General features: G+C 42.1%; 1 protein-coding gene across 2 annotated transcripts in view; it reads left to right on the plus strand.

Annotated features, from left to right (window-relative positions):
* The window catches only part of PDE2A (phosphodiesterase 2A), a 148,341-nt gene that overhangs the window by 92,122 nt on the left and 42,731 nt on the right, over positions 1–13,488 (plus strand). For both annotated transcript variants that reach the window (XM_053456609.1, XM_053456610.1), the window contains exons 4-5: positions 10,756–10,865; positions 13,134–13,189. In XM_053456609.1, the coding sequence (XP_053312584.1) occupies positions 10,756–10,865; positions 13,134–13,189 (166 nt within the window). The remainder of the gene's footprint in view (positions 1–10,755; positions 10,866–13,133; positions 13,190–13,488) is intronic.

The following is a 13,488-nucleotide window of genomic DNA, read 5'->3' on the forward strand; positions in this document are numbered from 1 at the left end:
GAATTATGTCGTTGCCTTGAATAAATTCTTTATGAGGTTGAAAATATAAGTTGTCGGCCCTTGTGGCTCTACATGTCAGTTGTTGTGTTGTGGTTAAATTTGGAGATGACCATTTACCCGATAGGATTCATGCATTTTGTCAGATGCTTAACTTTGCACTTATGAATGTTGAACATCATTTGCTTCTTATTTTCCATCTCTGCGATATTGGACATTGCTTTCAAACATTGAGATGCGGCTTTTAATTCATAATGCTCCTTTTTTTCTCACAGGAGCCGTTCGGCCTCGCTAATATTTTTTTTGTTGTGATGGAAGCAGAAATTTGGTTAGAATGACAGCTTGTTTACTTTCTTGGCACCTGCTGTTGACTTCATGGCCCAGCAGTACCACTGAATGCACCGTGGATGGAGTTGACACCTGACACACAAATATCTGGCACATATCTGTGTATCCAGCCCTAGGCATGAATCCTGCTGGCTCCTATTCGCTAAACAGTCTAACGTGTCATCAAGTCTGTCATCGAACACTACAGAATATTTCACCCGGGGGGAGGGCGATGGCGTTAACGTGAAGGTCACTAATGAAGATAAAATAAACACCTGAATAGACTTTTGAAGGGTTCCGTGTTCTATTCTTTTCCCAACCATCAATGCCACACTTTCCATTCTCTAATCCCTGGTTGGTGTTTCTGATCCCGTATTAAATATCGCTACCAAAAGACGTCTTGGTGGCTCAAAGCCCGAGGAGCAGAAGAAAATAAATGAAGGCTTGTCAATGGTTGTACTAATCTTCTGAGGAACGCCATCTGGTCGAGAAGCCGTATTCATCATCGTAATGATTTGCGGTGAATAATGTACAAATGTCATCGCCGTAGAGGGTGGATGAAGTCCTGTTGGGCAGAAGCACTGGAGTGTGTTATTATAGTGAACGTTTCTTTGAGATCCTCGGTGTCATTAACCTTTAAATGTCATGGATATGGCACTAAATTGCATTATATTCTGAAATGTGTTCCAGAACACTGGCAAGGGTCTTTAATGCTACTCTATTAATATACATGTCAAGTCATTCATTGATACAGGACTATGAATGGTTATATCTCTTTAACTAATGGTGTTTTTGCTTAAAGGGAAACATTAAATGGGTTTTCTTAGCAGGTTGATAAAAAAATCAGCCATGTTTTATTCACCTTTCCAGATGATTTCACATTATTTTTCATGATTTGATGTGGATAATTTACTATTGTTAGTAAGTGTTAGTTACTGTTTTATGTTCTGCAAAAGTAATTTTTATAATTTATTAAAAATAATTATTAGATTATAATTTATAGGAATTTATAAAAATAATGATATTATTATATTATAAAAAATATAATTTATATGGGTCTATTAAAACAATAGCTGTAATACTTTTGTAGGCGAGTTAGCAGCCAAGTCCAGATTGCATGGCAAACCCATATGAAATTGACCAAAATGTCCAATTCCCAAATTCATGAATGTCGACTTGGCAGGAAAATGCTGTTTATTCAACACGTGTTACCTCAAAAAAGCCTTGAGTTGAGCTGTAATAATAAAAAAAAAAACCATAGTCGCTTGCGTAATTATATGGAAAGTGGCTCTTGGAGGAGTCGAGTTGAATCGGAACTCCATTAAACTCAGAAGGTCTGTTGGTCTTGACAACAACTCAACCATCACGCCAACCTTTCTTGACTGGCCGCCATCTCGAAGGTAGATTCAACGTCCGACCCCACAGCTCTTTACTCAACCGTAGCTTGACTTTTTATGAGTGATCTGCTTCTCTCAAGGTCTGTTGATGCCACCTCCAGTAGACAGACATTTTACTTTAACCTTCACAGTTTGGACAACCCCCCATTTCACTTCTGTATCTCAGTGGCCAGCTCCGCTCTCCTGAGCTGACATTATGGCAGCTGCTCACCTAGCGTGTAAAGGGTTGTGATAAGGTTGTGCACATTGGGGGGTATCCAAGTTCCTCGTTCTTCTATGTTGTTGCCGGTTTTGGGTTTGTTTATCTAACAAACAGAAGTTTATCCTCCAGACTGCCCATGTCAAAGATATAGACCGCTCTACCACAGCAGTACGTGAATGGAACATTTGCTACAATGCTGTCTAATCGTATTCAGTGTTCAAGGAACGTGTAATATTTATTTGCAGGCTACCGAACATAAACATTAAAAGAAGAGACTAGTCCCCAAATTGTGTTTTAATTTATAAATGTACGTTACAGTCTATTTTGCATACACATTTTTCTGGAGTGCGAGTTTCAGGATGTATTCTTTAGTTATTGGCATTAGAAATGTGTATGGATTCCTGAAGAGAGAGAGGCGCAGAAACGCTTCTCTTTCTCCGCGAATATGTTGGCTATAATCTGAAGTCTGAATCTGAGGTCTGAATAAAAGAGAACCTCGATAATGTGTTTTTCGGATTCTTTTTTGTAAAAAAAAAAAGCATTTTATGTTTTATAGTCGGGCAAATACGGTATTTTTTTTGGTGGGGCGTACTTCATTTTCCGTTTCATTGTATAGCGGAATAATTTACTGGACGATAATAAGGAGATAATGAAGATGCGGCGTTTGTTAAGCTCTTAATAACCTGTAGCATTAGGCAACGGGATTAGACACTAATTTTCAAACGCATCCCTCTTATTTTTTTCCATTTTCTCTATGATGGCAGAATATCGGTTTCCTTGTTTACACCCCAAAAAAAGAGTTTTATTTTTGAGATCTACACCTCGAGTCTATATTCTACTTAGAATGAACCTCAAGTTACACAGAATGGTTTTAAGATGCGGACATGGATAATCATCGCTCTGCTCCGAATATAATCTTATCTCTTTATCTCTTTATCTCTTTTCTTAAATCGTTTTTCGACACCTTACACGTTAAAAGGCATTTACTGCTCCGTAATGATGGATGTGCGCTTTCCTGCGATCCATCGTGTTTTCCGAAGACCTTATAGTCCCCATCATATACTATAGTTTTTTTTTGGGGGGGGGGTCACATTTTATTACGCATATTATATTCTAAAGAAATAAAGCATTCTTCTAAAGTGAATGCAGATCTTTAAGTGAATATCTGCCTGGATCTCTTCGGATGAAATATTCAAGGTGCTGTGAAGTGAACTGCAGAAGACTGGGACGCTGAAAGCTCTTTGTGATGTTCTATACACCAAGTAGAAGCCCTTAATGGACTTTATTCACTAAAGTGAAGTGGCGGGAAGGTTGTGATGTCAACTTCACGAATTCACTCTGCATTGTAAAAGGCCATCCATGGCTAAAACGTCTCTGCAAAAAGGGGTCAGGAGAATGTATAGATCAAGAAATCTAATGGATTTAAATATGCTTTATACAGGGCAATCAAAGCTACTCATCAGGTTTGTCTGTTTGTAATGTGGTCTGTCCGTCAAGCAGATTTAAAAGTAAGAATGGTCGGTGTAAGCATGCCTCCCTCCTTGTCTAGGTATCACGCGCATGAACACTCTCTGTGGTCCAGTGTGTCGGAGGTGCCAACTGATGGTCATGGCTGTTTCAGACAATATTAGATCTTTTGGCGAGTGCATGCGGTGTAGAAGAGTCCAGCCCTTAAGTACAGAGACCTTGGTTGAGGTTCCTTTCCGTGATGTCCATCATGGTTTGGTGGGTACTTAGACAGGGTTATAAGGGGTAATTGGACATTGCATGAAGTCAAATGTTTGGGCTATGAAAGGTAAAAAGAAATGGCGGACCCGGTGCAGTTACTGTGACGGAATTCATAGAAACATAGAATTTGACAGCGGATAAGAACCGTTCAGCCCGTCTAGTCTGATGTAAGACTCAGATCTCAACGATTCCTTGTTTCTTATATTCAGTATAGCTGTATGCCCATCCAATGCATATTTAAATCCCCTTACTGTATAAGTCTCAACCATTTCTGATGGGAGACGGCTCCATTTATCTAATACCCTCACATTAAAATAAAACTTCTTTTATTACCAACCTTAATCTTAGTCTTGGAGAAAGAACATTATAAACCGGTCTGCCCGTTACCCAACCGCGTTCTCCTAACATATTATTCACATCTCCTCAATGTCATAGACTGTCCACCATAAGCGTTATCCATGTACTGAACGCTCTCCCAGCCGTCTCCAAAATCAGAGAATTCATGTCTGACGGCAGTAAGTAGCAGCGCTGAAGGATGTTCGCTAAAAGCAGTACACCGCTATCTTCCCCTTAATTGGTGTTTATCGCTCGAAAGGTCAGTCAACGCAGTGCTTGGCAATCACATGCGAAGCCGCGTATGTCCAGGCGCCAGGAGGAGATTGCGAGTCCTGGCAGCCGAGTAAATTTGCCTTGTGACAAAATAGACCCAAACGGCATTTTCATCAGCCGAGATTACTGCTGTTTCCACAACAGTCGCGGAAGACGTGCCAGCGATGAGCGATGTTACGTTTTAAGGGTAATGTATCATTCCGGAACGTTTATCGCTACACATATTCCGAGAGCCCATAGCCGGAGCACGCCTTCTAATACATGTATTTCCAACTAACCAAAAACTTCGATCCATGCAAACCACGTAGCGCATCGTCATCGGAGTGATTATTACATTGAGGCCCGCGTTTGGAAGGAATTCTAGAATTCTTTAACACTTATCTCCAGATATTTCTGCGGTTGCATCTCCTAGAGGTTCTGAGCGTTTATGGTCGCAGAAATGTTCTGATGAATAAACAATAATCAGGTGGACTGTAACCAGCGACGCGCCTTGGGTCGCGATTTATGCCCAAGCTTATTATTTTTGAGCCACCCTACAGCACCGCGGACAATTTAAGCAACCTAGAAACCTCGCACCAACGTTTTCTGCTACTAGTATAAGAGAATATTTTTTATATCAGCCATTAGTTCTCGCTCTGTTGTCTGACCCCCGATCTACTAAACCCCCCCAACTCCTTATCACACTGCCTGTGGGGAACAATAGAATGACTCAGTCTTAGTCACCCAGCCAGACTCTCTGACTAATAAATGTCTATGGAGGGACGGACTTCATTAGCATCGCCATAAAGCATCAGCTCAGTGTGGTGTTTGAGCCGGGAAAGTCACCCAAAATATCACATGACTGACAGCAACGGCGGCTCCAGGTCTGCAGATAAAGGGAGTTTATTGGAACAAAATGAAATAAAAAACAGGTTTTCTGTAGAGCTAAATGCTGAAAGAATTATATTAAAGTCTACATGAGAGGAAGACGAGACAGAAGTGGCATTCCTTGCGTTAAAATGCATAGGAATTATAGCAAAAAGGACTTCAGTGTACATTAAAAATACATATATTCATATTTAGGGGCTCCTCTCATGTATCCCCCCCTGAAGAGTTACCGCCTCATTACTCTGCATTGATTTACCTGCCAACTGAATTAACGCCAAGCGCTTTCACAGCTCGTTGGCCAAAGGGGGGTTAAAATAAGCTTCCAGAATGTTCTGCGAGTACCCCGTACGGAAACGCCGCTTCTTTTATTTACAGCGAGAAAGCGCGTTCGCTGAATGGAATTGATTTCCCGGGTATGAAATAACGCGCAGTGAAGAGTCTCATTTGTGTGATGGATGTTTTGGAACGTGAGAGAGCACACGGCGGCGTCTTCGCATCTGATTCTCATCAGCGGGGGGGGGAGAAAAATTCCTTTGGAAGGAAAGAAAATAATTTATTTTGAGTGCGACCGGGATACATTCGGTGGCTCTCTATTCTTTCCTGCGTTCTGAAAAAGGCGAAGGCTGCTTATCTGGAATTGGATGGAAATTTTTATATTCCCGGAGGCAAAAATCTAATTCGAGAGCTAAACTACTGCTTAGCGAAAAGAGTGAGACCAGACCCCGACACAGAGGTGTATTTTTTGATAGAAAAGGAAAAAAAGAAAAAAAAAAAGATTTATTGGGTAGTCATTATTTTGATTTTGTAAAAAAAAAATTAAATATTAAAATGAAATAAAAATTTTAAAAAATTCTGATCATGCTCGGTGTAGCTTTAAAAAAAAAAAAATGTGAATGTGATATATTTATTGATTGCGTAAAACCAGAATATTTGCAGAATATTGTATTGTCGAATATATTTTCGGAATCAAGAATTTTTTTCAGGATTATTGATTTCTTTTTTTCTTTGGGTTTTTACCTTAAAATCCTGGGCGCTCTAAAACCGTGACTTGTCCACTTAATGAGGTTGAGTTCTGCCTCATTCGGATGGTGGATAGTGATGGTGGAGATGGGGAATAAGTCCAGGGGAAGGCTGGCACAGGGGCCACACGGCTAATTGCCCCCCCCACACACACAGGCTGCTCTGATTTAAAGTTTTGGGAGGGCGGTTGGGGGGTATTTGGAGAGGAGGGTAGAGATATAGGGGGGGGTGCAGAGTTATTAAAGGCTCTGTAGGTCAGAAGTTTGGTTCTGGATCGTACGGGGGGCCGGCGGAGCGGTTGGCTCAGGGTAGCGTCAGATGAGGAGCGGTGACAGAGCTTCATTCAGGACCTGGGATCAGCCAGCAGAAGCTCAAAGGTCTCAGGAGGATCTGGACAGACCCTCTGGGAACCTTTTTACTGTCTTGGTTCCAGTTAGCAGAAAAGTGCCGCCATCTTGATAAAGACATGCTGCCTTCCAATATGAGGACCGCCCGCTGACGTCAGTGTGCAGTCCTGGCCGCGACCCCCAAGGGAAGGCTCCGGGTAGCCGGAGCCCAGAAGTTCCCAAGGATGGTTATGTGCCGGACACGTCAAGTGTCATTAACTGCATGTCGTTCTGTGACGTGCCCGGTACGTGAATTGTCGTTAAGGGGCAGAGAGAGAAAGTCTTACATTACAGAGAGATTAGTACATCAGTGAAACAGCCTCCCAGTAGCAGTGGTAGAGGGTAATACAGTAAGGGAATTTAAACATGCATGGAATAGGCATATGGCTCCTGAATTTTTTAAAAAAAGTAGATTTCAAGGGGGCTACATTTTTTTTCCCATTAATTAAAAATGATCTGCAGTCCGTTTGCAGAAATCGCGGACACTCTCCTTCGGGGACATCGTTTAATATTTGCTGGCACATCAAAACACGTCATTTTTAGCTGCAGAAACAAACCCTGGATACGTCTGAGAACAAAGCTGGTGGCCCGGGGTATTAATTATTAAAATATCCGTCTGCTGAATTTGCCTTTTGAGAATAAATTTAGCGCTGTCAGATTTTGACCTTGGTATGAAAACACAGGAGCTTCACTTTATAAGGGCAGAAACACAGAATTTTCGGGCAGATCAGCTCGATTCGGACCACCTAGTCTGCCCGTTTTCCCATGCCTTGGCCTCGTCTTAGATTCAGGAGCCATAGGCCTGTCCCATGCCTGTTTCCCCCAATGCATTGGTCTCTACCACTTCTACCTGGAGGCTGCTTCGCTTATAGGACCATCGTTAGCTAACAAGCAGGGGTGTAAATAGAAACCACAGGGCCCTTGTGTAAGAAATTGCTGCAGTGCCACCTTTTCCCCCAAACAGCCTGTCCTTACCATTGTTGTCACCAAACAGCTTGTCAGTGCCCCCAACTACCCTGCCTGTAGCTCCGCCTACTGTCTCTCTTCCTCTGTGCTGTGTGCAGACTGATCCAGCATGCAGGAAGTGGATGTGATGTCACTTCCTGCGTGCTGGATCAGTCAGACGCAGGGATACAGTATGAGAGATCTTCCAGTCGGGTGGACAAGTGGTCACAGGGGTCGCCCGGGGGCCCCTAGAGTGTCACGATTGCCCCTGCGGACAAGGCAGGGGCGGGAGAGGCAAAAGATTGCTTACATGGCAATTAAGTTTAATCTCAAATGTCTAGATTAATATGATTAGCAGCAGATAAAACCAGCAGACATTGTCAGATCTTTTTCTCAATTCCCCGTATAACTTCTTTCAGATCTTAAGTTCACGAGTGGGGCCCTCAGGAGCCCACCATTCTTGTACGGAACTTTGTATAAAAGTACCTTAAGGCAAGATTGCAAGCTCACGGGCCGGGTCCTCGAGCCCTATTGTATCTGTACGTGTATCACTGTTGCGTGTTTGTTAACCACCTAACATTTAAATTGTACAGCGCCATGGAGTATGTTACTGCTTAATAAATAAAGAATAATACAAATTGGGGATCTTCGTTATCTAAAAGTGGAAAAAATGTACCAGCGACCAGCGTTCCCGGCAACTCTCTGCGTTTGCTCGGAGGCTCCAGGACAAGCTGCTCCGGGTCCATGGGCCCGCCCAACGCCGTCCGCGGGACCGCCCACCATTGTCTGCGGGACCGCCCCGCCCCCCGCGGGACCGCCCACCGTCGTCCGCGAATGAGTAAACATTCAAAGCACGGCGTAAGATGACAGGCTGCTTAACGTACTGGTGTGATGGGCATGTTGTCTAAGTGGAACAGCACCTTTAACTGAGGCTGAAATATTCCACAGGTTGAGCCAAATGAAATTGATTACAGAGGAACACGAGCCGCTTAATCACCGCTAAAGTGCTGCGTCTTCATTCCTGAGATGGGAACTCGTTTATTTCAGATGTTTAATTACGAATCGTCATTGAAGACATTTAACCCCTTCGGTGCTGGAGGCTTACGGAGTTGGAAGCGCGTTTTGGTTGTTTTCAAGGCTTTTTCTATCAATTTTGTTATCAAAATAGCTTTTAGTAAACTTGGCTGCGGCGCGTGATCAGCCTGCAGCGGCTTTGTACACAGCTCCTGGCGGAGGAGCTGGCGCCATCTGTCATGACGGCTTTGGCCAATGGAGGCAAAGTAATATTTAGCATGTGTTTAGGAAGGTTATCGAACGCTTTATAGTAATTATTGTTATTATGAAGCTGGATCGTCGCTAAATCCTTTCTAATTTATATGTAAAGGAAGACATTCCTATAATACCAGCCACAACGTTACTGAAAGGGTGGTAGATAAGTGGAACAGCCTCCCAGAAAGGAACATGCATAGGATGGACATACGGCTCCTGAATGTAAGACGAGACCAACGACTGATTAAGGTTTGAGTCTTTACAGCAGGAGAAACCGGCGACTAGACGGGGGCCGAATGGGGCCGATCTGCCATCAAATTCTATGTTACTATACATTTCTGATTATTCAGAAAAAAAGGCAGGGATCGGGAAGCAAGATAGCAATCAGGACTTATACTGAGGTCAGGGCAGGCAGCAAATACAAACATCACACCTGGGACTGAGGTCAGGGCAGGCAACAAACAACACTATGAGGGCTCAGGCTGAGGTCAGGGCAGGCAGCTAATACCAGATCCACGGCTCAGATGGAGGTCTTAACCGGTGATAAGCAGCTCAATCAAATCAGCAAATCTGGTAAATCTAATTATCATTGGATAACCACATCACATTAGATTGCAAGCTTTGGTCTTCTTTTCAGACATATTTTACCAATAAAGGTTCTTCTTTACCAAATTCGCTCTTCTTCTTAATGTAAAGAAAATGCATTCTTCTTCTTCTAAATGCCTTACTCAGTTACATAATTACCTAATGTGATTAGGTCACAAAGTCGCATAAATAGTTTTAATCAAGCCCCACACCTGGCCACACCTCTAACCACACCCCCAGACACCTTTTATACCAATCGTTGTTAACAAAAACAAAGGAAACATTACATTTTTTATTAAAAAGAAATATATGTTATTTTTCATTTGTTGTGTTAATTCTGTGTTAGTTTTTAGAAAGCGAGGTGTATACAGAATAATACATCTCACTGGTGATGTCAGCGCGTGTCTCGGCCAATCAGACAATCACTCGTGTTTCAGAACCCTTACTGTAGAGCGATCTTGTTTGTTTTATGGATCTTGGTAAAAATTGGTAAAAAAAACCCCCTGGATACTGGAGTATTAATAATTAAAATATCCATCTGCTGAATTTGCCGTTTGACAAGCGATTGCTGGCAAGCGAGTTACTGTCTCCGCTCACATGGTGCCGTTTTACATGACTTTTACATATAAACACGGGGACTTTACCGCATGCGGTGGGTGTCAGCGCCAGGGATAGCAAGGCATTTCTTTATGTCCTTTAGTAAAATATTTTATTTAAAACCAGGCGTATTAAAACACATAAAACCACACAATTATTTAACCAATATTATATTATATTATTATAATATTATTCAGTGAAAATATTCGTGTGTTTACTGTGGATGGTCTGACGCATTTCGCAAACAATTTCATACATTCCGCAATTGGGAAACGGTGCAGGTAAGAAGTAAAAATGTTTTCGTGGTCCACGGTCGTAGATCTGACTGGGGTTTCGGACCCTTTTATTAGGAGAGGTTTTTAAAAACAGACCTCTTCGATTTTCCTAGCTAATCCCGTTGGTTTCTTATTTAAAATGTGATAAATTCCAGTTAATTTACTAAAACCGCCTGCAGCTTCCACGTTTTTGTTCAAATTTCATTGCAATATCTTAAGAAAGCTCAGATCTGTGGCAGATGGTGGCAAAGCTTCACCAGTCTATAGCCGCTTCCACAAAAAGGGGAGGGGCAACTTAATGTGGAGGCGTGCCCATGCAAATTATGTGAACAGGAAGCATTTTTTTAATGTTTATCATATGTTATAATTCTTATTTTTATCCGTGAGCCGCCATTACCCAGGTTTATTTAGTCTGTTGAGCTCTGAGATGTAGGATTTGGGAAACGGGCAGATCTGCTTGAAGCGAATATCTGTTTTTTTTGTTTTATTAGTACGTTTTTGCTTCTCTTGTGTTTTTTATTGATTAGCTGTTGGCTGTTTCATTCTCGCAGGGACGCCGTCCTCCTTCGGAAGCGGATAGAATGCAGCGGGCTGACCCCCTCGGAGCTGCTCGGTCAGCAGATGAGCAGCCTGGCCGCTCCGCTACCACCTGATAAACAAGGTCAGTGTCAGGCTGGGAGGGTAAAGGCCTCTGGCAGCGTCTACTGCTCGTTCAATACTGCATTTACTGAAACTCCTCAAAAGTTTAACACAAACCAAAAACCTTCTAGGAAGAGGAACAGACACAATAAAAGTATGCATTATTTATAAATAAACAGTGAAATCCCGATTCCAGCCATTCTGTTTTTTATTTTTTATTTTTTTATTAATTGAAAAACAATCTGGATAGTCAGTTAATGTGAAACTATAGCTAAAGTACAAGTTTCTCATATATCTAAAAAAAAGTATAGTTTACACAACTGGCGAGAACAGGAACATTAGATTTTCTGCCAGTTAGGGGGAAGTTATTTGCTGTTACGCGCATTACTTCCTGCTGCTCCTTCTGGTTTTCTTGATGAAACATAAAGAATAAAAACTTTAAACTGTATTTGTGTGAATAAGCGTTCCCAGCAAAATCTACGAACGAGACAATATTTTACATACTTAGAGAATGATTTTTTGGAACAGGTTTGGGCCAAGGGCTCGCCAAGATTAAATGGGCTCCTGGGCAACTCTTCACCAAGAAGTCGAGCTGTCGTTTCCATTAAGGGTTAATTCGGCTGATTCCAGTCACACTCTGAAGGCTAGCAGAAACCTGTTACTTTACATTTCGAAAATTACACATGAGGGCATGCAAGGTCAAAGTCAACTCACATGTCCTCAACTGTAACACACAAACTGTAACACAAACTGTAACACAAACTGTAACACACAAACTGTAACCCACAAACTGTAACCCACAGACTGTAACACACAAACTGTACCACACAAACTGTAACCCACAAACTGTAACACACAAACTGTAACCCACAAACTGTAACCCACAAACTGTAACACACAAACTGTAACCCACAAACTGTCACCCACAAACTGTCACCCACAAACTGTAACACAAACTGTAACACATAAACTGTAACACAAACTGTAACCCACAAACTGTAACACACAAACTGTAACACACAAACTGTAACCCACAAACTGTAACACACAAACTGTAACACACAAACTGTCACCCACAAACTGTAACACACAAACTGTAACCCACAAACTGTAACCCACAAACTGTAACACACAAACTGTAACACACAAACTGTAACCCACAAACTGTAACCCACAAACTGTAACACACAAACTGTAACACACAAACTGTCACCCACAAACTGTAACACACAAACTGTAACCCACAAACTGTCACCCACAAACTGTAACCCACAAACTGTCACCCACAAACTGTAACACACAAACTGTAACACACAAACTGTCACCCACAAACTGTCACCCACAAACTGTAACACACAAACTGTAACCCACAAACTGTCACCCACAAACTGTCACCCACAAACTGTAACCCACAAACTGTAACACACAAACTGTAACCCACAAACTGTAACACACAAACTGTAACACACAAACTGTAACCCACAAACTGTAACACACAAACTGTAACCCACAAACTGTAACACACAAACTGTAACCCACAAACTGTAACACACAAACTGTAACCCACAAACTGTAACGCACAAACTGTAACCCACAAACTGTAACCCACAAACTGTAACACACAAACTGTCACCCACAAACTGTAACCCACAAACTGTAACCCACAAACTGTAACACACAAACTGTGACACACAAACTGTAACACACAAACTGTAACCCACAAACTGTAACACACAAACTGTAACCCACAAACTGTAACACACAAACTGTAACCCACAAACTGTAACACACAAACTGTAACACACAAACTGTAACCCACAAACTGTAACACACAAACTGTAACACACAAACTGTAACACACAAACTCGGCTCCGACAGATCCCCTCTCTCCATCCGCTGCTAATGAGGCATGGGTCCCCAACCTGCACCTCAAGAATGCACCTTAGTGGGTATCTCTGCCCCCCCCATCCCCCACAGGCGAATTGGGCCCTTTCTTAGCCATAAAAACTATAAAAGGGAAATGAATCAGGTAATACTGGAGGAGTTTGGGTACATCTGAGGCCAAAAGACCCCATACGGTTCAGTTTGCCATGTGATTTCCTCTAGACTGTAAACTCGTTTGAGCCGGGCCTTCCTCACCTGTTATCTCTGTAGGTCAATTTGTTGTGTTATAGACTACTTGCTATGTTCTGTCTACCCATTGTACAGCGCTACGGAATTAGATGGCGCTATATAAAAGTAATGTCGTTATTTGGTTAATATACCCTCTGTTTCTTTGTCTTTGTTGCAGTGCTGATAATCCCGCTCAGCGATCAGGACAGCGGCAGGGTCCTGGCCGTCATCCTGGTGAGTCCTGCTCCCGCCGACAGACACATTTACCGCGTGATAAAAGTGAACGGATTACATAATCCAGGATCTGCCACAAACTGCCACCAGCCTCAGCTTCAAAAGGAGACTGTTTAAAGTGAATATTTTCTAAGTAATTGTGCTTTTTTCATGTTAAAAGCACCACTTTTAGTAATTGGTTACTAAATTATAATCCCTAATAGACCTTTTTGGTCATCTTGATACATAGCCCAAACCATACAATATTATTTATTATTATTATTATTATTGTCTTTATTATTCCTTAAGTTTTTAGTTCA

This window comes from Spea bombifrons, chromosome 2 (assembly GCF_027358695.1).
Source record: "Spea bombifrons isolate aSpeBom1 chromosome 2, aSpeBom1.2.pri, whole genome shotgun sequence".
NCBI lineage: Eukaryota > Metazoa > Chordata > Amphibia > Anura > Pelobatidae > Spea > Spea bombifrons.